General features: G+C 35.7%; 3 protein-coding genes and 1 pseudogene across 3 annotated transcripts; 1 reads left to right on the top strand and 3 right to left on the bottom strand.

The window, feature by feature from the left end:
- Positions 1-3,515: 3,515 nt before the first annotated feature.
- Positions 3,516-5,361, top strand: LOC129895071 (trehalase-like). The gene is made up of 5 exons (XM_055970708.1): positions 3,516-3,659; positions 4,357-4,472; positions 4,635-4,726; positions 4,802-4,911; positions 5,010-5,361. The coding sequence occupies exons 1-5, from the start codon at positions 3,559-3,561 to the stop codon at positions 5,113-5,115; spliced, it is 525 nt and encodes a 174-aa protein (XP_055826683.1). The 5' UTR covers positions 3,516-3,558; the 3' UTR covers positions 5,116-5,361.
- Positions 5,362-6,570: 1,209 nt separating this feature from the next.
- On the bottom strand, positions 6,571-9,225 carry LOC129895323 (septin and tuftelin-interacting protein 1 homolog 1-like; annotated as a pseudogene).
- Positions 9,226-21,515: 12,290 nt separating this feature from the next.
- LOC129896219 (uncharacterized) lies at positions 21,516-22,889 on the bottom strand. Its single transcript, XM_055972076.1, has 2 exons — positions 22,541-22,889; positions 21,516-21,908 (listed from the first exon to the last, which is right to left on the bottom strand). Exons 1-2 carry the CDS (start codon positions 22,851-22,853, stop codon positions 21,565-21,567), a joined length of 657 nt encoding a protein of 218 aa, XP_055828051.1. The 5' UTR covers positions 22,854-22,889; the 3' UTR covers positions 21,516-21,564.
- Positions 22,890-23,447: 558 nt separating this feature from the next.
- Positions 23,448-25,730, bottom strand: LOC129895261 (non-specific lipid transfer protein GPI-anchored 20-like). The gene is made up of 4 exons (XM_055970943.1): positions 25,339-25,730; positions 24,586-24,612; positions 24,400-24,468; positions 23,448-23,775 (listed from the first exon to the last, which is right to left on the bottom strand). The coding sequence occupies exons 1-4, from the start codon at positions 25,664-25,666 to the stop codon at positions 23,570-23,572; spliced, it is 630 nt and encodes a 209-aa protein (XP_055826918.1). The 5' UTR covers positions 25,667-25,730; the 3' UTR covers positions 23,448-23,569.
- Positions 25,731-26,182: the final 452 nt, after the last annotated feature.

The following is a 26,182-nucleotide window of genomic DNA, read 5'->3' as shown; positions in this document are numbered from 1 at the left end:
GCTTGTGGTTCTACATCTTGTGAAAAACCATAAGCACTTGTGTTGTACATGTTAGTGAACTTAATAAATGTTATAATTCTAGTTTAAGTGAGGTATATTAGATGGCTTGATGCATTCAACTAGTGACTGAAGTTTCTGGTGAACTCTTGGTTATTGATGAGAAGGTATTATGATGTGGAAAAGTGACAAGCTTGTTGTGGACCAAGTTCTGAGCTGGTCATACCTAGTGTGATCCCAAACAAATATTATAACACAAAGGTATACACACTAAACATGTTGACAAAACATCATATCTTATACATCATAAAGAGAATTTCATTATTCACAATTGTAGAAGGGCCACTCCCTTTTAACACTCTGTAAAAGCCAAAGCAACTAATCCCAACATAGCTAATCTTCCGTTCCAAATTTCAGCATCTGCCATCATAATACCATTAGACTTTTTCTCAGCACTAACGCCTTGAAACAGTGGGATGACAGACGCCAATGTGAGCACGATACTTGTCCCCAATGTCATGGACTGCATAAAATAACAGCAAGGAACCAATTTATTCTTTGTAGAGAAATTTGAAACTGGATTTCCCAATATCATGGACTGCATGCTAACACAAGTTGCCATCTTTCTGCTATGTAAGATAAAATTAGCACTCAAAAATATTGCAATATTTTTATTTCTCCTCTTTTAACAAACACAAAATGGCTTAATTGATTGACAAGTAATAAAGAGATTATTATATCTTTAATATATAAACTCAATTGAATAATACACTGGTTGAAGTGAACTATTTATATACGTTTGGGATTTTTTTTTTTACTTGGGTAGTACTTTTTAATAAATAGTTACTGATTTTAACGATATCTTTTATGTATTAATATTTATAGCAATACATAGCAATATCATGATAAATTTGCACGTGTATTAAAAGTGAATTATGCAAATGCAATATAAATCTATTATAAGTGTTTTAAAATATATTATGTTTGTTTGTTAAGAAATTCACACAATGTATTATAAGTGGTGTGATAAATGCATTATCCACAACAAAACTTGTAGTATATGTGTCTTATATATAAATTGTTCTCTATAATACATATTAAAATTTGCATAAATTTTATTTTTTTATTAGACTTTATTTATGAAATTTCACTTGTTATTGTTTATTGTACTAGGAGTTTTGCTAGAGAGTTTTATTAATGGGGTTGAAAACTCAAGTTTATTCGCACAACATATTTATAGCAAACTCATGAAGTTAGCTCTAACAATTAAAACTCACAAGTAAAACTACCTATTAGTTAACTATGATCTAGTGATAAAAGATTTACCTTTCAAAATATCTTTTTTGATGTGGAGGATATGTTTTAAAAGGATTCCTATAGGGGAAGTGCTGGTTAGACGCAAAATTACTAATGATATGGAGTGTTGTTGTTGTATCAGTAACTCTCAAGAGTCATTTAACCACCTATTTGTAATATGTCCTGATGTTAAATATATTTGGAAGTTGTTTGCAGGAGCTACTGGTATGCAGGGTTCTTTCATTCGGTTGAAATAGACTATATATAAGTTGTGGAAAGAAGATTGTGTAGCTAAGTTGAAACCTTTGTGTAGGGCTATATATGGAACTCTCTCTAAGTACTCAGGGGAGAAGTATGCGTAATCTCGGCACGATCCATGGCATATTTATAGCATTTAAGGGTCACTCAAGAGGAATTAGAACGATTTTCTCATTTTTTTTCTTGTGTGTTAGCCCAAGAATTTTTTGATGATATGACTTTCGGTCAATTTTTTTGTGAAACCTTTGTGGACCCTCCATAAGTACACGAGAGAGTAGTATGTGTAGCCTCGACACGATCCACGATATACTTATAGCATTTAGAGGCCACTTAAGTGGAATTAGGCGATTTTCTCATTTTTTTCGTGTGTGTTAGCCCATTAATTTTTGGTAATATGGCTTTCGATCTATTATTTGCGAAACCTTCATGTGATCCTCCGCAAGTATCCGGGAGAACAGTAAGTGTAGCTAAGTATCTGGACAGTAGTACATTTAGCCTCAAGCGGAATTAAGCAATTTTCTCATTTTTTGTGTGTGTTGGCCCATTAATTTTTCGGTGATATGACTTTCGGTCAATTTTTTTGCGAAATCTTTATGGGACCCTTTGTAAGTATACAGGGATAGTAGTACGTGTACCCTCGACACGATATATTTATTGCATTTAGGAGCCATTCAAGCGGAATTAGGCAATTTTCTCATTCTTTTTGTGTGTGTTAGCCTATAAATTTTTTAGTGATATGATTTTCGATCAATTTTTTTGCGAAACCTTTATGGGACCCTCCTTAAGCACCCGAGGGAGCAGTATGTATAGCCTAGCCACGATCCACTACATATTTATATCATTTAGAGGCTACTCAAGTGGAATTAGGTGATGTTGTCATTTTCTCATGTGGTTTAGCCCATGATTTTTTTGGTGATTTGACTTTCGGTTAAAATTTTGTGAAACCTTTATGGGACCCTCCGTACGTATCAGGGGGAGCAGTGTCGCTAAGTATCCAAAGGAGTAATACATGTAGTCATGACATGATTCACGACATATTTATAGCATTTATGGGCCACTCAATCGGAATTAGAACTGTTTTATCATTTTTTTCTTGTGTTTTAGCCCATGATTTATTTGGTTATATGACTTTTGGTCAATTATTTTATGAAACCTTTATGAGACCCTCCATAAGTATCGGGAGGAGCAATATGTGTAGTCTCGGCACAATCCACGAGGACACTTTAGCGAAATTGGGCGATTTTTTTCATGTGTGTTAGTCCATGAATTTTATGGTGATATGACTTTCGTTCAAATTTATCAGGTGTTCACTTTGTGTTTGACAAATAGTTGGTGCTAATTTAGGTATGAAAAGTGAACACCTAATAATTCAGGTAGGGAACTTACAAAAACTGATACTTCAGTGTTTTTTTGATAATTATCTATTTTTAAATACTGTTAATCATCTTTGATTTGTGCTGTTTGATCATTGTTGATTCTGCTTGGTTTTCATGAACTAAATTGGTAAAGTTGAAGTGAAAAGGAAAAAAAGTGAAACTGATTGAAGTTCAGCTCACACTTTTCACAAGATCCAATTGCTTTGCTTCCTAAAGTGGTCATATTGCTAAAATCTGAACTTTGATAAAGCTGACACAAAGAATTAGTGTAATGAACATTATCTACTGCTTTGTCCTCTCCGCAAAGTTCCAATCTTTTGTTAGACCTTTAAGTATTGAGGTTTCTAAACACAACTTTACATTTCGGTAAATATAAGTATATTCTTGAGGCATACCTTTTTGACTAATAAGTAATCTTTTTTTTGTTCTATACTTGAATTAACTAGTTGAACAAAAATCTAGTCTCATCGTTAAGTGTTTTGTATGAAGTGATGATGCTTGCAACGATGCATACTGTGATACTTCCTGGAGTTTGTGCACTCTTTGTCCTTTTAATAGTTCTCTTTTGGTATGAGAAAATACTATGCATTAAACATATTTATTGTGATGCAGGGGTTTGTTAGCAAGCAATATGTATGAAACTGCAAAAGGGATTGTGACTAATCTGGTTTCTCTGATAGATCAATTTGGTTATGTTCTTAATGGTGCAAGAGCGTACTACAATAATAGAAGGCAAGCATTCTTACATATTGATTCGTAAAACTTACAGCTTTTAAGATGCTTTAACTTGTATGTACTGCCTTTATGCAACAAAAGTTTCAGTTTTTGGGGGGAATTTCAAGCCAACTTTGAATGGTGCAATTTTTCTTTTAATAATACCAATAGAACATGTGAGTCAGTTTAACTTCTGAATTTTTCCCTAATTGAATCACTGACATAAAATGTTGCAGAAGGTGCTAATAACTAAAAACGCGCCTAAGGGTGTAGCCTAGTGGTCAATAAAGTGTGTTGAGAACCCTGAGGTCTTTGGTATAAATCCCAAAAGGCAAAAACGCTAAATGATCTGGTGGAGTGTAGTAGGTACTAGGTGGAATTAGTCGAGGTGCGCACAAGCTAGTCCCGACAATATGATTTTCCAAAAAAGAAGAGTTTGCAGAGGGAAGTAATTGTAGCTCTTTCTTATCTTAGCTATTTTTCTGGAAAATAAGGATATCCTCTTGTATTTCGGTCGTTTTTTACTGCAAGTTGTCCTATCCCTAGTATCGCTGTTGTTTTTTAAGGGGTGGGGGTGGGGTGTTGGTTATTGGTTAGAAAAACCTTGTTAGGACTGACTGTGTGTAAGTTACGATTATATGAGAAATCCAGTGTCATCTAATTCCTCTTTTCATGCTATGAAAAATTCTTATTGTACTATGTTTCACGTGTTCAGTCAGCCTCCCGTCCTGGCCGCGATAATTGTTGACATATTCAATCGGACAGGTGATTTAGATTTGATTAGAAGATCCCTTCCTGCTTTGCTCAAGGAGTATCGTTTTTGGAATTCAGGTACTATCTTGTTTTGTTTTTTATCGGTTCCGTTTCCTTTGCTTGTGAATTTACTATAATTTTTAGGCTTTGTTATACTTCTTCTGGTTGAATTGCTTTTTATTGGAAGCCTAAACGGAATACTTTACTCATTTGTCATTGTCCACTTTTATTTTGTTTAAGGAATACATAAAGTGACTATTCAGGATGCTCAGGGATCAAACCACTGCTACTATGCTATGTGGAATAAGCCCCGGCCAGAATCGTCAACAATTGTAAGGCTTGATTTTATCATGACCTTTGAAAAAATGTAAATTACCGCTTCTTTTTTAAATTTTTAATTGATATAGGACAGTAAAACAGCTTCCAAACTCCAAAATATCGGTGAAAAAAGGGAACTATACCGCGAGCTGGCATCAGCTGCTGAAAGTGGATGGGATTTCAGTTCAAGATGGATGAGGTATCACATTTCAGAAGTTACAAAACAGTGTTATTGTTCATTTATTTTCATTATAGTTTGATAATACAAAGCATGACTGGTTTTATCTTCTATTGCAGGAACGAATCTGATCTCACGACGACTAGTACAACATCTGTGGAATCTCTGAAACTTACACCTTATAAGTGGACCTTGCATATAACCTGTGATTTTAAATTTGTATAATAGATGGAACTTGACATAGCTTTTCTAGAAAATCTTGTTGGAGAAAATAACACGATTACACATTTTACGGAAGCTTCTCAAAATAGACAAAAGGCCATGAACTGTATCTTTTGGAACGCAGAGATGAGGCAATGGCTTGATTACTGGCTTGGAAACAGCAACACAACCGAAGTGCTATATCCTGCATCAATTCTTGTTGCAGTTGTCTTCTCACCTTGAAAAACTAAAACATTCTAGGATATTTATAAATGGGGAGATTTGCACCAGAACAAGAAGTCATTTGCTTCTAACTTCGTTCCTTTGTGGACTGAAAGTTTAAATTCAGGTCTGCATCCTCTAATCTCTAATGTCATTACCTCTGTACTCTCCCATTCTCGGGGGATTTAAGCTGTGAACTTTAGGAATTTGCATGTCAAACCGAGCTCCACCAATCTGAATGAAACATTTACAAAGTTAATACCTATAGCATTCAGAGATAAAGGAAGAAACTGAACTTAAAAACACATGCAAAGCTTATATAAGACAACTAACATGGGACGGAGAAGTATTTAATTTGCCTTTTCTCATTTTTTTGGTTGACTTTCTTAAAAGAAAAAAGGAAAATATTAATCCTTCCTTTACATGGGAAATTGGCCATGGCATTATATTGATGCCAACCTAACAATAAAGTCTTGTCATAGAGAATAATTCAGTGACAGCTCAATCCACTAAACCAAATTTTTTTCTTATAAATCAAACAGATACATGACATATCCGCACGACCATAGCGAAAAAAATAGTAATCATGCTTTGGTTAGATCAAATCAATGTTTTTTTTAATTGTTGATTTCATTGATCCCTTGATTGAGTACAAAAAACTAGTCATTAACAGTGATGTCAATGTAGTGGCAGGTCCAATTATAAGTTTGTTAATTCAATAGAATTCAATGTTTTAGGATCGAATAAAGTTAAATACGTATAATAACACCCCTTAACACCCATTGAATTGCAACTCTACTAGCAACATCATCCACCTAGCAGTCTTTTCTAAATCCTAATATGTAATACCAAAAAGAGAATAAACTCCCAACCCAATTAACACCCCTTACAGCTGCCCCAAAGCAAAAATATAATAACAGAAACTCCAATCATCAATCTCAAACTAGTTGAGGACATCTATATGAATCCTCAATATCCATTTAGCTCCAAAAATGTCAACTTTATCAAATAAAAAAACATTTAGCTCCATTTAGAGTCGTTTCATTCCAAAGAAGCATGAAATGGAAATGGGTGATAACTTTCAATTGAGATTGAAATGTGTTGTCGTTAAATTGAAAAATTATGAAAAGATGAAGCAAAATTTATGAAAAAAAATAAAAGTCCGATCTTTTTTAGCTTATAACAAGTGGTTATTAGCTAATTACTTGGGAAATTAAGGCATAAAAGTTAAAAATAGAAATGAACAGATTAGCATACCTAATTGCGCCAGAGATAGATAACATTCAAGAACTTAAGACATCTATCGGCGCCTTAACCCAGATCGATTATGCAGGTCCAACAGCTGTTCAAGTGACACAAAAGACCACTTGTCCTCAACTTGCGCAAATACCTTCTGATTGAGAGAATCTATAATAATACTAATGTTACCAAAACCATATATCTGATGACCATCTTGCATCCTGCCAGGCTTAGGCTTGAACAGCAAACCATTCTCTTGAGCATGAACTTCAATAACTTCTTTCATGCTCATGTCAACCCCACCACCTGTACCATCCATTTGGATACCACTGTTAGAGCCCACAGAATGGCGGGATTGAGCTTGTGCTGCTGTTTTTTTCCGAGTCTCAAATTGCCTTTGTTCAAGAACCCTAAGATAACTTATGTTCTCCCTCAAACCAGGCTGAACCACCTCCAAGCCTTCAACAGCCTGGTTCATCATGTCTAGAGCCAGATTGAGTCGATAGAGAACATGTTCATTTGCCTGAAGTTCATGCGGAATAAGTTCCTTCCAACCCAAATACCATTTCGTCACTTCTTCAAAGTTCGGGTTTGAGCATAACCAGTGGTATAAAACTTCTTGCCACTTGTTGAAGAATATATCTAGTATTGGAAGCATGTGATGGATGGGAATAGCAGTAGCCCAAGTACGAACCCAATAGAACTGATCAAGGTTCTGATTTGCTGGATTTATTTGGAATTCATGCATCACTGCTAACAACTTTGGAACAATAAACTGGACCATTAGTTTTTCCCAGTTAATTGCATCAAACACAGTCTTCCAAGGAGACAATATGTAGTATGCAGACATATCACTTGGGTGCCAAGCATGCAGTACACGTTCCAATCTGTTACGTATAGTGTGGTAGCAGCTTTCCAATCTTTGACCCAATAAGGGCAACCATGGATGAACCCAGGAATGGATTGGAACTGTTTCTCGACGTGGATCCCAGTAGTCCACAGCAGCTGATAACTTGGGCAAAACAATGTTTTCCGGTATTGTCTGAAGGACTGAAGAAGGCAATAACTTCTCCCAAGAATCCAAAAAACGAAGCATTGGTTCGGGGTCCCTAGCCTGCCAGGTATTTGGTGCCGGATATTCTAACAGCAGGGAACACAAATTCCATAAATAGTTGAGTATAAGGAGATGCAGCATCAGAGATAGCAAAAATGTCATCACCTTGCAAAAGATCCTTCCACAGCGAAACCATTTCCAATCCATGTGTTGGAGTTTGAAGTGGATCCCATCCCTGAAAAATTCGAATAAACAAAGGCAGAGCATATGAGCACGCTATGCTTGACAAGTTGCAGAGTGTGTATTCCTCAGCATACTGCTTCTGCAAGTCTGCAAATGCTTTTGCAAGGGAGTCTAGGGTCAGGGTACCAGATGTGCTCTCTTCCCCAATCCGGTCCAATACACCAACAATCTCTTCCATATTATCAAACTGCTTTTTTTGGCGAGCTACCTCAGCTTGAAGCTTTTCCTTCTCCTTCTGCAAAGCAACAACTGTCTCCATCTCATTTCTCAAATCACTATCAATTTTTTGTATTCAAATTCTGCCAAATCCACAATCAACCTGATATTATGCTGAAGTTCGGGCATTGGAACATCACTTTCCCTTGCTTTCGCTTCAGCATTCAAGTTCTCCAAATTCGTCAAGACTCGCACCTATGGACCTCTCATATCAAACACGTTCTGAACAGTTTCCAGGCCTTGCTCCTGCTTTTAGCTAACAACTATTCAGCTATAACATAAACCTTCTTCACTTTTTTAGCTGGCTTTGACCAAAGCTTCTCTTTTGATCGACCTTCCACGGATAGTATAGCAGGACGAGCAACAGGCTGCTTTCCATCTGATTCTTCAAGAGCTGGTTCACTACTTGTCTCCTTATAGTCATTAAATCCCATCCCCATATTCTTCGGCCTCAGCTGCGCCTGTATCGGAGCCATAATTCCTTGCTCATTTTTACCCAACCCACCTCCTTTATAACTCATCTTCTCAAGCAACTTCATCCCAATCCCCTTGGTAAACTTCTCGAACCCACCGATATCCCCACCAGATTCCCTTCTCCCCCCTGATTCAGAAGATGATTTCTTCGCCAACATAGACTTCTCCTTCTCCTTTTCCCTTTCCTTCTCACGTCTTAAAGCACCTTCTTTAATCTTCCTACCAAAAGCACTGGGCAAAAAGTTTGCCCCATCAGCTTCAACCTCATCAGCCTTATCATTAACCGAACTATTACTAGTACCAAATCCAAGGCCGCCAACAGAAGCTGCCCCAAATCCCAATCCTAAACCTTTATTCTCTTCTTCTGGCATAATCTGCTCGTCATTCTCCTCTTTCGAATTCTGATCAATTTCTTTATTAGGCATAACAAATCGAGTTGATACGAAATTAACAGGTTTAGTTAGGTCAGGTTTTGATGAAAAACCTTTTTTCCTCTTCTTAGATGATGATCTTTCATAGTCAGAATCACTATCACCGGAAGCAAAAACACCATAGAGTGTATCATCCATGGTTTGAACTTGCTTTTTCTCTTTCCGTTTTTGATAGTAGAATTCACCACTGATCCACTGTCCATCTTCAAAATCGTTCTTCATACCAAACCTTTCCATTTCCTGATAATCATCCATGTTCATTTTTTTCGTTTGTTTTAGCTCATGAATATTTTTGGTGATATGACTTTGGGTCAATTTTTTTGCGAAACCTTTATGGGACCCTCCGTAAGTACCCGATGGAGCAGTATATGTAGCCTCGACAAAATTCACGTTATATTTATAGCATTTAGGGGCCATTCAAATGGAATTAACAGATTTTCTCTTTTTTTCATGAGTGTTTAGCCCATTAATATTTTGGTGATATGACTTTTGATTAATTTTTTCGTGAAATCTTTATGGAACCCTCCATAAGTACACGAGGGAGAAGTATGTGTACCCTAGGCGTGATCCAGGACATATTTGTAGTATTTAGGGACCACTCAAGCGAAATTAGCTAATTTTCTCATTTTTTCGTGTGTGTTAGCCTATTAATTTTTTTGTTTAGATGACTTTCGATCAATTTTTTTTGCGAAACCTTTATGAGACCCTCCGTAAGTACCCGAGGAAGCAGTACTTGTAACCTCGGCATGATCCACATTACATTTATAGCATTTACAGGTCACTCAAGCAAAATTAAGCAATTTTCTCATTTTTTAATGCGTGTTAGCCCATTAATTTTTTTGTGGTATGACTTTCGTCAATTTTTACGAAACCTTTATGTAACCCTCCGTAAATATCCAAGGGAGCAGTATGTGTAGATAACTACCCGGGGGAGCAGTACGTGTAGCTTCAACACGATCTATGACATATTGATAACATTTAGGGGTTTATCAAACAGAATTAGAAGATTTCTCATTTTTTTCATGTGTGTTAGCCTATTAATTTTTTGGTGATATGACTTTCGATCAATTTTTTTGCGAAACTTTTATGAGACCCTCAATAAGTACCCGAGGGAGCAGTACGTGTAGTCTCGGCATGCTCAACGACATAGTTATAGTATTTAGAGGCTACTTAAGTGGAATTGGGGGATTTTGTAATTTTATTCGTGTGTCTTAGCCCATGAATTTTTTTGTGATTTAGCTTTCGGTAAATTTTTAGCGAAACCTTTATGGGAACCTCCATAAGTATCCGGGGGAGGAGTATGTATGGTCTCGGCACAATCTACGATATATTTATAGAATTTAGGGGTCAATCAAACGGAATTAAGAGATTTTCTCATTTTTTTCGTGTGTGTTAGCTTATGAATTTTTTGGTGATATGACTTTCGGTCAACTATTTTTTGAAACATTTATGGGACTCTCCGTAAGTACTCTTGGGAGAAGTATGTGTAGCCTCAACATGATCTACGACATATTTATATCATTTTGGGGTCGGTCAAGCGAAAGTAGGCGAGTTTGTCATTTTATTCAAGTGTCTTATCCAATGAATTTTTTGGTGATTTAGATTTAGATTAATGTTTTGCGAAACCTTTATGGGACCCTCTGTAAGTATCCGGGGGAGAATTACGTGTTAGCCTCGGCACAATCCACTATATATTTTTAGGATTTAGAGGGTACTCAAACGGAATTAGATAATTTTCTCATTTTTGGTGTGTGTAAGCCATGAAATTTTTTGTGATATGATTTTAGGTAAATGTTTTTGCCAAACCTTTATGAGACCACCTGTGAGTATACGGGGTAGCAGTACATGTACCCTCGACATGATCAACGACATATTTATAAAATTTAGGGCCACTCAAGAGGAATTAGGCAATTTTTATCAATTTTTGTGTGTGTTAGCCTATGAATTTTTTGGTAATATGACTTTCGTTGATTTTCTTGCAAAACCTTTTTGGGACCCTCTGTAAGTACCTGAGTGAGCATTACGTGTAGCCTTGACACGGTCTATGACATATTTATAACATTTAGGAGGCAATCAAATGGAATTAGATGATTTTCTCATTTTTTTGGTGTGTGTTAGCCTATTAATTTTTTGTTAATGTGACTGTCGATCAATTCTTGTTGAAAAACCTTTATTAGAACCTCATTAAGTACTCAAGGGAGCAGTACGTGCAGCCTCAGCACGATTCATGACATATGTATAATATTTAGAGGCTATTCAAGCGGAATTAAGCGATTTTATCATTTTCTCGTGTGTCTTAGCCAATGAATTTTTTGGTGATTTAGATTTCGTTTAATATATTAAGAAACATTATGAGACCCTGCATAAATAGCAAGGGGAGAAGTATGTGTCGCTAAGTATCTAGCGGAGTAGTACATGTAGTGTCGGCACGATTCACAATATATTTAAAGCATGTATGGGCCACTCAAGCGAAATTAGAACGATGTTCTCATTTTTTTCTTATGTGTTAGCCCATGATTTATTTGATGATATGATTTTTGATCAGTTTTTTTGTGAAACCTTTATGAGACCCTCCATAAGCACCCGGAAGAGCAGTATGTGTAGCATCGACATGATTCATGATATATTTATAGTATTTAGAGGACACTCTAGAGGAAGTAGGTGATTTTCTCATTTTTTTTATGTGTGTTAGTGTCACGCCCCGGGAGGGTACCCTAGACGTAACCGGCACTCAGAAACCATTTCTGGCTCCCAAGCGAACCACATAGCCTGATCACACATCCGTTCATTCATTCATTCAGCGAAAAGTTTAAAAATAAAGAATAATTTAGCGGGCAACTCAAATCACCCATCCAACTCAAAGAATAAAGGCCATGGGCCGACAGATCAACTAAAATATTTGTCATTTAAAAATAGTTTGACAAGGATAACTCAAGGATAGAAATACTCAATCGACTCATTATTATCTAGTCTATGAAGCCTCTATCACTACTATCTAATTGGTGCCGATGACATGTTCATGTCTACCTCAAATAAAAATAAAGGGCTAACTCAATGTAAGAATACACAAGCGGTGTCCTCCGAATATAGGGGAGGACTCACCAATACGCTGAGTGCAAATAGATCCCCAATGATGCTCCTATTGACGATCTCATAAACCTGTCTCTGCATCATGAAACGATGCAGGCCAAATGGCGTCAGTACGTGGAATGTACTGGTATGTAAAATGGCAGAATGAAACATACCTTAAGGAAGAGTAACGCTGGTTCAAATATCTCAACTCAAGAAGATAAGAGGGACTCAAATAAAGCGTCGTAAATCTAAAGTAAGGATACAGTTTAGACAGAGACCAATCATTTACAATTCGATCCCTTTCAATCATGTACAATCCGATTATATACACTCAACTCAACAATCAACTCAATAATCAAATATAATCTAGTCACATACCATTCTATTCAATCCAATCACAATTCATCTATTCTAATCCGACCATATACAATCTACTCAACATTCAACTCAACAATCAGAAAGAACTCAACTCAGTAAATATGAAAATTAAATTATGCAACGTTTTATAATTCAACTCAAAGGACTCAACTCAATAAATATGTAACAACTCACTCAAGTGTCCTAAGTCTAACAAGAAATAGTTTAGACAGGACCAACTTATAATCCACTCAACTCAACTGACTCGGAGCACTATCAAGACCTAAATGGGAGTTTCTCTTAACCGACAACCTTCACTTATGAGCCAGTGAAAGTACAACAAACCGACGTTGTTGCCGCGTCCGTTCATACTTTGTCAGGGTATGAATGAATCAACCAATCATGGATCCAATCCAACCAAGTCCTATAATGTCAGGACAAATCTCTCGGGGAAGCATCCGACTTTAACAGTTCAATCCCCCCTACGTTTGGCAACATAGGTATTGGGTTCGAGTATGGACTATACTCTTGCCCAATTCGGTGCTCAATACTCCTCCCATGACTCCAGGCTCATAAAACTCCTCCAATCATCTCAAACAAGCCCTCACGGCTAGTTTCATGTGGTACATTGCCACCTCATCAACTCTGTTCTCATTTCAACTCAATCAGACCTCATTGGACCTTCTTTCAAATCGACTCATCTCAAATCATCAAACTCTTCTCTTTAAAATTTTATACAATCTCAACTCAATGAATGCAGAAAATATTATGTACATTAAAATATAATTTCAACTCCTCAACTCAAACTCAAAATAGTGTATAAGTAGTTTATGCAAAAAGGTTCACAAATAATTTATTTAAAGCTCCTCCTCAAAAGCTCATTTATTTTCAAAATATTCCTAAGACTCCAATCAACTCAATTTATGCACATCACATACCACAAAATCACATTAGACTCCAATCCACTTCATCACATAACATCCTCATCAATATACCTCTTCGTCAACCATTCTACATATATTAAATAAGCACCATTCACATCATCACTCACATCGTCATCAAAACATCATCATCACGTCATCATCATATATTATCATTTACATCATCATCAAACATGATCATCACATCATTGTCAAGTATCATCATCACATCAATCATCAAACATCTACTCCAAAATCCTTATTTTTGTCCTATGTTCATTTTATAGAAGTAAAGGGACATTCTTAACTAATCAATTCATTCTTTTCATTCCAATCAATACATATATATACACACAACTATCCATCTCAACCTCAAGACATTTATGACAAGAAATCTCATCTTGGGTTCATGTGAATGAAACATGAACCCATACTCTCAACAAAACTCAACTCAAGAATATCGTCAATACCTATAAATCTATATACAAAGATACATTTGTAGTTAATAATATGAAAAATAACTATTTAGCAACTCAAGTCATTAAAATCATCAATCAACCATTTGTATCTAAAAACATTCCATAGTTTAGGAAAAACTTTCAAGAAAACCTTTCTAGAAGGTGCAACTCTTTCACAACTCCTAACCAACACATCTATGGGCATATGGAAGAACTCAATCCATATTTTAGGTTAGCCTTATATACCTTAGTAAAGACTTGAAGAAAACCTTGTGGTTGGGTCTTCAATGGAGGACTCAAATCTTGAAGCTCTTGGACTCTTTTTGTTGGAAATGGAGAAGAAGAAGAAGAGAGAGAGAAGCTCCTAGGGCTTTTTAGAGAGAGAGAGGCTGCAATAATATGATCCCAAAATGGTCTAGGACTGATACATATATAATTTGGGTAAGTTCCCAAATTACCCCTCCTCAAAAGTTCTGAAAATAGGCTAAAATGCACCTGACGCGATAGTGGCGCATCGCGCCATTGCAGTGCCAGGCCAATTACGCCTAAAACCTGTACACCTCGCAGTGGCGCGCCGCGCCAAGGACCAAACTACTGAGGCACATCCTTGGCGCGATAGTGGCGCGTCGCGCCCTTACAGCGCCAAGGCCAATATTTTCTGGGTTTTGGAAATTGGCTTGAAAAACCCTGCACACCTTTTAGTGGCGCGTCGCGCCAGGGGACAAACTACTAAGGCATGTTCCTGGCGCGATAGAGGCGCATCGCGCCACTACGGCACCAAGCCCAGATTTACACTAGTTGAACCCCAGGCCTGGAAATCTCTGTTGTGCTCGTTCATCTTAGGATCGCCATATCTTTCGACTCTGAACTCCAAAATTTACATTCTTGGTGGCGTTGGAAAGAAGACTCGACGATCATTAATTTAATAGGTCGTGGGCTACCCAGATCATCATATATCAAAAGATAGGGTCGTTAGAAGTCAACCCCTCATGTAAACTCCTCCTCAAACTAAGCCACGACGAACCTTTTGGCTTGATTTGGTCCTAGGGGTCCTTCATGACCCCACATCACCTCTACCGCTCTTTAATTTCTTAGGAACTCATCATAAATCATGTGGAAAATTTCAAGTCCTCCGTCCCGAGTCTACACTCATGTGAAGAAATGTTCGAATCTTAGCGGAAAAAAATTCCGGGGTGTCACAATTAGCCCAAGAATTGTTTGGTGATATGAATTTCGTCCATTTTTTTGTGAAACCTCTATTGGACTCTCCATAAGGACTTGAGGGAGCAGTATATATAGTCTTGGCACGATCCACGACATATTTATAGTATTTAGGGGTCACTCAAGCAAAATTAGGTAATTTTCTTATTTTTTCGTATGTGTTAGCCTATGATTGTTTTGGTGATATGACTTTCGGTCAATTTTTTTGCGAAACCTTTATGGGACCCTCCATAAGTACCCGTACGAACAGTACGTATAGCATCATCACTATCCACTGCATATACATAGTATTTAGGGGACACTCAAGTGAAATCAGACATTTGTTTTGTTTTCGTGTGTTAGCCCATGAATTATTTGATGATATGACTATCGGTTGATTTTTTTCCAAAAACTTTATGGGAACCTCAGTAAGTACCCAGAGGAGCAATATGTGTGGACTCGGCACTATCCACGGCATATTAATAACATTTAGGAGCCACTCAAGCAGAATTAGGCGAGTTTCTTATTTTTTCATTTGTGTTAGCCCAAGACTTTTTTGGTGATATGACTTTCGGTTAATTTTTTTTGTAAAACCTTTAGGGGACTCTCCGTAAGTACTCAACGGAGCAGTAACTATGCCCATGAAATGAACTACGACATATTTATAGCATTAATGGGTCACTCAAGCAGAATTAGATGATATTTTTATTTTTTTCGTGTGTTTTAGCCCATGATATTTTTTGTGATATGACTTTAGGTTAAATTTTTTTTTGCGACATCTTTATGAAACCCTCTGTAAGTACCTAGGATCAGTACATGTAGCCTCGAAAAAATCCACGTTATATTTATAACATTTAGGGGCCATTCAAGCGGAATTAGACAATTTTCTTAATTTTTTCATAAGTGTTAGCCCATTAATTTTTTGGTGATATGACATTCGGTTAATTTTTTTGCTAAATCTTTATGAAACCCTCTGTAAGTGCCCGAGAGAGTAGTATGTGTAGCCTAGGTATGATCTACAACATATTTATAGTATTTAGGGGCCACTCGAGCAGAATTAATTGATTTTTTCTTATTTTTTTCTTGTGTGTTATAAATCATTTTCGATCAATTTTTTTGCGAAACCTTTATGGGAACTTCTGTAAGTACCCAGGGAATCAGTACGTGTAGACTCGGCACGATCGATGACATATTTATAGCATTTACAAGCAACTCAAGAGAAATTACATGATTTTCTCACTTTTTCGTGTGTTTTAGCCCATTAATAATTTAGTGGTATGACTTCGGTCAATTTTTGCGAACCTTTATGTGACCTTCCGTAAGTATCCGGGGGAGTAGTATGTGTAGTTAACTACCCCAGGGAGCAGTATGTATAGTCTCGACACGATCCATGACACGTTTATAGCATTTAGGGGCCAATTAAACAGAATTAAACGATTTTCTCATTTTTTGTGTGTTAGCCTATTAATTTTTTGGTGCTATGACTTTGTTCAATTTTTTGTGAAATTTTATGGGACCTTATATAAGTATCCGGAAGAGTAGTATGTATAGTCTCGTCACAATCCATGAAATATTTATAGCATTTAGGGGCCACTCAAGAAAAATTAGTCGATTTTCTCATTTTTCATATGTGTTAGCCATCAATTTTTTTGGTGATATGAATTTAGTCTAATATTTTGTGAAACCTTTATGGACCCTCTATAAGTATCCGGGGGAGCAGTGCGTGCGGTTTTGACACAATCAATGACATATTTATACCATTTGTGGGTCACTCAAGCAAAAATGGATAATTTTTGATTTTTTCGTGTGTGTTAGCTATTAATTTTTTGGTGATATCGCTTTCGGTTAATTATTTGCGAAACCTTTATGGGACCCTCCATAAGTACGCGGGAGAGAAGTACGTGTAGCTAAGTACCCGGGGGAGAAGTACGTGTCTTGGCCCATGAATTTTTTGGTGATGTGAGTTTTGGTCAATTTTTTTGCAAAACTTCTATGGGACCCTCTATAAGTACCCAGGTTAGTAATACGTTTATCAATGACGCGGTCCAGGATACATTTATTGCATTTAGGGGCCACTCTAGTCGAATTAGGTGATTTTCTTATATATTCTGTGTGTTAGACCATGAATTTTTTGATGATATGAATTTCAGTCAATTTTTTTTGAAAACTTTATGGGACCCACTCTAAGTATTCGTAGGAGCAGTATGTGTACCCTCGGCACGATCCACAACATATTTATAGCATTTAGAGTCCACCCAAGCGGAATTAGGTAATTTTGTCATTTTTTTCGTGTGTGTTAGCTCACGAATTTTTTGGTGATATGATTTTCAATCAATTATTTTGTGAAACCTTTATGGGACCCTCCGTAACTACTCGTGGGAGTAGTACGTGTAACCTCAATATGATCAACGATATATTTATTGTATTTAGGGGCCACTCAAGTAGAATTAAGCGATTGTCCTATTTTTTTCGTGTGTGTTAACACTTAAATTTTTTGGTAATATGACTTTCGGTCATTTTTTGTGAAAATTTTATAGGACCTTTCGTAAATATACATGGGAGCAGTACATGAAGCATCGGCACCATCAATGTCATATTTATAGCATTTAGGGGCAACACAAGCTGAATTAAATAATTTTCTCATTTTTTTCATGTGTGTTAGCCAATGAATTTTTTTGGTGATATGGATTTCGGTCAGTTATTTTTGTGAAACCTTTATGGGACCTTTCGTACATACCCGGAGAGCAATATGTGTTTTCTCGACATGATCCACGGCATATTTACAGCATTTAGGGCCACTCAAGCAGAATTAGACATTTATTTTTATATGTTAACCCATGAAATTTATGATGATATGAATTTCAGTCAATTTATTTTGCAAAACCTTTATGGAACCCTCTGTAAGTATCCGGGGGAGCAGTATATGCAGCTTTAACACGATTCATGACATATTGATAACATTTAGGGGCCATTCAAATGGAATCAGGCGATTTTCTCATTGTTTCGTACGTGTTAGATTATTAATTTTTTGATGATATAACTTTCGATCAATTTTCTTGCGAAACCTTTATGAGACCCTCAATAAGTATTCGAAGGAGCAGTACGTGTAGTTTCAGCACGATCAACGTTAAAATTTCTAGCATTTAGAGGCTAATCAAGTGGAATTAGGCGATTTTGAAATTTTATTAGTGTGTCTTAGCCAATGATTTTTTTCGTGATTTGGCTTTATGTTAATTTTTTGCGAAACCTTTATGCTACCCTCCATAAGTACCCGGGGGATCAGTACCTATAGCTCGGCACAATCCATGACATATTTATAGCATTTAGAGGCCACTTAAGCAGAATTAAGCGATTTTCTTATTTTTTTCGTGTGAATCTGTAAGCCCATTAATTTTTTGGTGATATGATTTATGGTCAATGTTTTTACGAAACCTTTATGAGACCTTCTCTAAGTACCCGAGGAAGCAGTACGTGTACCCTCGGCATAATCAACGACATATTTATAGCATTTAGGACCACTCAAGCGAAATTAAACGATTTTTTCATTTTTTCATTGGTGCTAGTTCATAAATTTTTGGTTATATAACTTTCGTTATTTTTTTTTGAAAAACCTTTGTGGGACTCTTCGTAAGTATCCGAAGGAGCAATACGTCTAGCTTCAACACAATCCCCATTCTATTTATAGAATTTAGGGTTTACTCAATCTAAATTAGATGATTTTCTCATTTTTTTCATGAGTGTTAGCCCATTAATTTTTTGATGATATAGTTTTCGGTTAATTTTTTCGGGAAACCTATATGGAACCTTCTGTACGTACTTGAGGGAGCAATACGTGTAGCCTCAAAATGATCCACATTGTATTTATAGCATTTAGGGCCCACTCAAACAAAATTAGGCTATTTTCTCTTCTTTTTTTTCGTGTGTATTAATTAGCCCATGAATTTTTTTGTAATATGACTTTCAGTCAATTTTTTTTGTGAAACCTTATGGGGCCCTCTGTAAGTATCCATGGAAGCTGTACGTATAGCCTCGGCACAATCCACTGCATATACATAGCATTTAGGGGCCACTCAAGTGAAATTAAACATTTTCTCATTTTTTCCGTGTGTTAGCCTATTAATTTTTTTGGTGATATGACTTTCGTTCAGTTTTTTGCTAAAACTTTATGGGACCCTCCGTATGTACCTGGATGAGTAGTATGTGTAGCCTTGACACAATCCTCGACATATTTTTAGCCATGAATTTTTTGGTGGTATGACTTTTGGTTAACTTTTTTGCAAAACCTTTTTTGGACCCTCCGTAAGTACCTGGGGGAGCAGTACATGTACCTTCGACATGATCCACGACATATTTATAGTATTTAGGGGCCACTCAAGCGGAATTAGGCGATTTTTCTCATTTTTTTCATGTGTTTAGCCCATGAATTTTTTGATGATATGATTTCGGTTAATATTTTGCAAATAATTTACAAAACAATTTGTAAATGACCTGGGGGAATATTACGTATAGTCTCGGCATGATTTGCGCCATTTATATAGTTTTTAGGAGCCATTCAACAGTAACTAGATGATTTTCTCAGTTTTTCATATTTGTTAGCCCATGATTTTTTTTGTGATAAATCTTTCTGTCAATATTTGTGAAACCTTTATGAGACGCTCGGTAAGTAGCAGGGGGAGCAGTACGTATAGATAACTACCCGGGAGAGATGTGTAGCATCGACATGATCCACGACTTATTTATAGCATTTAGGGGGCCACTTAAGCGGAATTAAGTGATTTTCTCATTTTTTTTCGTGTGTGTTAGCTATGATTTTTTTTGGTGATATGATTTTTGGTCAATTTTTTTGTGAAACTTTTATGGGACCCTACGGAAGTCCCCAGAGGAGTAGTACGTGTAGTCTCGGTACGATCCACAATATATTTATATCATTTAAGGGCTTCTAAAGTTGAATTAGGCAATTTTCTCATTGTTTTTCGTGTGTGTTAGCCCATTAATTTTTTGGTGATGTGGATCTAGGTCAATAGTTTTGTGAAACCTTTATGGTAACCTCCATAAGTACCTCGTGGAGCACTACGTGTAGCCTCGGCACGATCCACGACATGTTTATTGCATTTCGGGGTCACTCAAGCTGAATTAGTTGATTTTCTCTTTTTTTTCCCTTTTGTTAACCCATTAATTTTTTGGTGATATGACTTTCGGTCAATTTTTTTGTGAAACCTTTATGGGACCCTCCGTAAGTATTTTTGGGAGCAGTACGTATAGCCTCAGCACAATCCATTGCATATTCATAGCATTTATTGGTTTTTATAGAAATCCACGTCTTTTTTATTGTTTAGAGATCAAGAAATAGAAATCTAGTATTTTTCTCAGTTTTTCATGAGTATTAGCCTATTAATATTTCATAAATATGCTTGTTCGAAACTTTTTGTCTTCAAATTTTGTAGGACCATCCGTAATTACCTAGTGAATGATATTCATAGCTTCTATAGGATCTACGCTACTTTTTTTAGCGTTCAGTGGTCACAAAATAAAAAAAGGGCAGCCCGGTGCACTTAAGCTCCCGCTATGCGCAGGGTCCGGGGAAGGGCCCGACCACAAGGGTCTATTGTACGCAGCCTATGAATATATTGTAAATATAAATGTTCAGTACTTTTCGACTATTAATTTTGTAGGACCATCCGTAATTACCTAGTAAATGGTATACCTTCTATAAGATCCACACCACCTTTTTAACATTTATAGGTCATGAAACAAGAAGTCAGAGTTTTTATCATTTTTTCATGTGTATTAGCCTATGAATATTATATAAATATGATTGTCCAGAAGTTTTTGACTCCAAATTTTGTAGGACCATCCGTAATTACCTAATGATGATATTCATAGCTTTTATAGGAACCACTCCACTTTTTTTAGCGTATAGGAGTCACGAATAGGAATTTAGGTTTTTTCGTAATTTTTCGTATTTTTTAGTCCATGAATCTTTTGGGAAATTACTGAATGACTATGTTTGACTCAATTTTTTTTAGGATCATCCGTAATGACCTAGTAAACCATTTCCATAGTGTCTACATAAATCATGCCACTTTTTTGACCTAAATTTTTTAGGACCATCATTAGGATTATCTGTGTTTTTAACTACACGTTTTTAACTCAAAAGGTGGATGCCCTTTTTTGGGAGTTTATGTGTCACGAAATAAAAATTTGAGATTATTTCAATTTTTTATGTGTATTAGTACATAAATTTTTTGGAATATGTGTGACCGACTTTGCTTAGCTTTTTTTCATGGACAAATAGGTTAGTAATCATTGATGTTTTCTCAAAATTTTCCTTAAACCTCTCTGAGAATAAATAATCTTTTATGTGCAATTTCAAATGAGAAGTTGGTCTTCATATCTTATTAGTGAAATTGAATATTTGGCATTCAACAAATCCTCTCTTTTCTTATTGAAAATTAATAATTGAAAACAAAATAAACGAATTTTTCTTTTTCTTTATTTACATGTCTAGATTTTATCTATTAGTAATTTGAACATAGTATAAGCAAATTCAAAATTACGAGTTCCATTATTTGGAAAACATGCAATCATCATATCATAAGCATTACATATAATGTTGTCACTATGAGCAAAAGGAGAACTTTACCATACAACAAAGTTTTCTTGTTATCTCCACCTAATGATGTTAAATATCCATCCATAGTATTTTTAAATTCTGGAATAAGTGAATAAATTGTAACATTATCATGTCTAGCTGAATTCAGAACTGGAATATCATCCATGTTTGGTGGCAATGGCAACATCAAGTCCTTTGGCACTGATGGTAGTGCTAATGGTGGTGGCTCATTTGGTGACTTTGGAAGCAAAAAAATTGGTATTGGTCTACTTGGTGGTGGCTTCATTTCTTGTACTGGACTAACCTTTGCTTTAGGTGCTACAAAAAAAAAGTAAATATAAAAAAATTAGCACCAAAATTAGATATCTTTCTACAAAATGTATCATATGATACTGCTTCGTTAAAACTTATGTGACATAGTTTGATTGGACACGGAATTCAATAAAGAAAGAAATACTTTTAAATCTTGTGTTATTAAACATGTCATAACATTTGTGCGACTATATAGACTTTTGAAAGCTGATGTTTAAGCACAAGTTCCAAAAGTTTTAAGCCACATAAACAATAGGGCAGAGCTTGGTAGGATTAAGGGAGGTTCAATTGAATCCCCTTTGCCGGGAAATTGTAATTTGCAAATAGAGAAAAAAATAGTTTTTTTTCCTCAATTTCTAGTTTAGATTCAAAAATTACTTTCTATTATGAGTTCAAATCCTGAGTATGACATTATGTTGTCCTTTTAAAATCCTTTTTATAAATTTTTGGCTTTGCCATTGCATACAAATATTATGACATGTTTAAAGTTATAAGTTTTAGAAATCTTATAACCACATTTTAATTTCATTTTAAACTCCATATTGAGTCAAATTACGTTACGTAAATCAGAACAAAGGGAGTATTAAGCATAGAATTCAAAGAAAAATTGTAATCAAGAGAACTTATTAAATAATTACCTTGACAATGTGTCAATGGAGGTATTGAAATGAAGCAATTAGAAAAAGGAAGCACAAGTGAGTTTGTTATAAGAGGACTAGAAGAGCCTAATATTGCACACAAGCAATAATATCCTGCTTGAATTATTTGATTGAGTGCATTGCAACAAGAATCAAAAGAAACTTGATTTTTTTCTGGATCCATACATTTATCCAAGTTTATCCCCTCAAATGAACATTGTGGCAAATGACATGTTGCAATTGGGAATAATGTAAAATTAATAATAAGAAGATATGCAAAAGCCCAAGTGAATTTTAGAGTGTTCATTGCCATCAACAAGTTTTCAATTAGGATAATGAATTTGTAAGAAAATAGTGTATATTTATGCTTTGTAGTCATGAGTGTTTTTGCATGCTTATGACCTACTCATATCATACATTTGGTGCTTTAAGCACTTTCTAGCTAGTCATGTTGTACAAATATTTCACATGAAACCTTCATATAGACTAAGTGAAGTCAAACTCATTCAGAAAGTGTAAGGAAAATTCTCTTGGTCTTGTTGCACAATTCAATCTCAATTAGATATTAGGCATGGAATTTCAAACACCGTATATTTGAAGTTCGTTTCAAAGTTAGTAGAAATGCAAAATATCCTAAATAATTGGGTACAAATTAAAAAATAGTGTGTCGAAATCGGGTACCCCGTGAAAATTTTATAAATTTTAAAAATTTCACAGGAATCCCTAGTACTAATACAACAAAACAACACTATATCCAGTGAAATTCACAAAGCAGAGTCTGAGGAGGGTAAAGTGTACGCAGACTTGACATTTACCTCGTGGATGAGAGGTTGTTTCCGAAAGACCCTCGGCTCAAATGAAGTAAAACAAAGGAGTAATGAAAAGGTAATACAACAACAAATACATGAAAATTTCAAGATTCTATATTACATCAAAGAATAGTTGTATAACAAAATAGTACAAATCTCAAAATAAATGCCACAAACATCCTCAACAAATTCACTATCTTTAGTACTTTCTAACTTCAAACTAATACAACATAAAAGCAATTGCACCAAATGCAGCAATGAGGGCCAATGGTGAAAAACCATAGCCAACAGAAGGGGCAGCTGATGGTGTATTTGGGTTTTGACGGCGGCCGGAATTCGTCGCCGATGGAGATATTGGAGTTACAGTAGGAACTACATCAGCTTGTGGTGCCAAAGCTGGTGACATTGGCTTGAAATCAGTCGTACCTGTGCAAATTAAATTGATAATGAATTAAATAACTAACATAGTCGTGTCGGATCCTTAAAAAGTTAAATAACTTTTGAAGGAACTGATGTGTACGCAAATGATATGGTATATTGATAAATAAAAACTTTTGCGAAGTCAAAAGAATGATTAGGTTGAAAAACTACATGATCTCTAACCATCTTATTATTCTATAACACTATATAGCTATTTTCTTTGGACTCTCAGAAAATGTTGCCCCAATCTTGTCGGATCATCTAAAAAAGAATAACTTTTGAAGGATATCTAATATATACTCACTTTGAAATTGAGTATTTTAGATCCTTCAAAATTAGTGCATTTTGGAGAATCTGACAATAGTATGACAACATTTTTGGAGAATTTGAGCAACAAAGTTTTTATTTGTTTACCCAAACGAGGGATCAAATTGATTATAGAGACATGAGTTTAATTAGTCGATTTATCAACTAAAAAAATATTATCAAGACGAGTGAATGGATTGACCTTCCAAACAAACATGAAACGTACACTTATATATTCGTCCATAAGTCAAATCGGATATGTGATTATTAGAATAATTATAGGGGACTTATGGTCCCACACAGTGATACTATTAAAAGTAATACCTTTAGGACTAGGAGAAGGACTAGGAGCTAATGTTGGTGAAGCACTTGGAGCCTCTGTTCCAGCAGGACCTATTTGAAAAACAGTAATAAATTCACATCAATTTCATGGAAATTTTAGATGATAAAATCTTGAAATATGGACATTAATAAGAAAAATGATTATATGTAATAGGTGCTAATATATACCTGGAGCTGCTGCAGGTGGAGTGGAGGCTGCAACCAAGAGAACCACAAAGGGTGTTAGTTACCAATAAGAATGAAAAAAATATGTTCTTAAATTTTCTTATTTGTGATAAATGACGGGGTGCCTTGGGATAACGGTAAAAGTTGCTTATGAGTGATTGGGAGGTCACGGGTTCAAGTCATGGGAATAGTCTCTTGCTTATATTGCATACATATGACCTAATATGGTCCGACCCTTTTCTAAACATCGTGCATAGCGGAAGCTTAGTGCAACAGGTTAGCTCTGTAATAAGAGAAATGAAGGATAGCTTTGGCACAATCATAATTCATAAATGTTGCCACTGTCTAACCAAACAGGTCACGAGTTCAAATCGCAGCAACAACTTTTTGCAGAAATGTATAAGCTTAGATTGCATACATAAGAACCAATGTGGTCCAACCCTTCCCCAGATTCTTGGCAAAGCTGAAATTTAGTCTACTAAGCTACCCTTTATGATAAGAGGAGTCTAATGGCTCAAACTTCGAGTTCCTCCAACATAACTATGAACATTTGATGTGTTCCTATTCAGAGGCTGATCAAGCTAATAACTCATACACGTTCATCTGAACCCAATAATTTTTGCTTTCGACTCTATATTACATTGTAAAGTTTTTATTAAACAAGTACAAATAATAAGAATCCCAAACTCAAACACACAATGTTCAAATCCTAAATCCACCTCGACCTATGTTACTACTACCATAAAAGTCTCTTACCTTTGCATTGGAGGGGAACGCGAGCCATGTTACAAGCTCGAGGAAGAGACATGGTTGTATTAGGATTAATAGGAATCTGAAAGGGAATGCCACCAGTTGCAATAACACAAAGACAAGCAGAGCCATTGCCCATCATTGTTCTTAGTGCATTGCAGCAGCCAGCAGATGGTGCAGCCGTTCCATTGCCGTTAGCCAAGAAGTTCAAACAAGGAGTAAAACTAGTCAGCATTGTTGCTGTACATGGAGATGTCACAATTTGGGCATTAATAGGCAAAATTGCTAAAACAATAATGCAAGAAAGGAAAGAAACAGAGTAATAAAAAGCCATAGTAACTAATATAAAGCTTTTTTTTTTTTTTGAGTAGTTATTCTTATGATATGCTTGTAATTAGAAAATTTGAATGGTTTAATTGGTGGGGAGAAGTAAATAGGGGAATTTATAGAGGGAAATGTAGGTGAATGAAGTTCAACTACCTTAACAAACTTTTTTTTTTGGTCTAATTTTTCTAATAGTTTTGCTGGCTTTGCTTGCCGTGACCTAATTGTTTGCTGCCTCCGGATTCATCTGAATCCAATATTTTTGACACGAAACATAAAAGAAAAAATCTATAAAATTTCAATAAATATAATGTTTAGAACTCATAATTTCTAAGTGGAAAACAAGTTCAATGATAAGCAGAGGCGGATCCAGGATTTTGAATCTATGGGTGTCACGCTACTTTGAACAGTAACTTATGACAAAATCTCTAGTATAGAGTAAGATAATACTTAAGATTTATTAGCAAATTTGCATACAAAATTTAGACTTGTTTTGTTGGTTCGATTAAGATTTTAGTTACAAGTA

The sequence above is a fragment of the Solanum dulcamara genome, chromosome 7, assembly GCF_947179165.1.
Source record: "Solanum dulcamara chromosome 7, daSolDulc1.2, whole genome shotgun sequence".
NCBI lineage: Eukaryota > Viridiplantae > Streptophyta > Magnoliopsida > Solanales > Solanaceae > Solanum > Solanum dulcamara.
Note: the sequence above shows the minus strand (reverse complement) of the source record. Positions and strands in the feature narration are given on the sequence as shown.

Bases quoted from the DNA above. Each gene is read 5' to 3' on its own strand.
- LOC129895071 (XM_055970708.1), top strand. From the start codon at position 3,559: ATGTATGAAACTGCAAAAGGGATTGTGACTAATCTGGTTTCTCTGATA. The intron at 3,660-4,356 runs GCAAGCATTCTT...TCACGTGTTCAG, and splicing joins GCGTACTACAATAATAGAAG to TCAGCCTCCCGTCCTGGCCG. The intron at 4,912-5,009 runs GTATCACATTTC...CTTCTATTGCAG, and splicing joins TTCAGTTCAAGATGGATGAG to GAACGAATCTGATCTCACGA.
- LOC129896219 (XM_055972076.1), bottom strand. From the start codon at position 22,853: ATGGCAATGAACACTCTAAAATTCACTTGGGCTTTTGCATATCTTCTT. The intron at 21,909-22,540 runs GTAATTATTTAA...TTTTTTTTGTAG, and splicing joins TCCATTGACACATTGTCAAG to CACCTAAAGCAAAGGTTAGT.
- LOC129895261 (XM_055970943.1), bottom strand. From the start codon at position 25,666: ATGGCTTTTTATTACTCTGTTTCTTTCCTTTCTTGCATTATTGTTTTA. The intron at 24,613-25,338 runs GTAAGAGACTTT...TCTTGGTTGCAG, and splicing joins CGTTCCCCTCCAATGCAAAG to CCTCCACTCCACCTGCAGCA. The intron at 23,776-24,399 runs GTATTACTTTTA...TAATTTGCACAG, and splicing joins TCCTTCTCCTAGTCCTAAAG to GTACGACTGATTTCAAGCCA.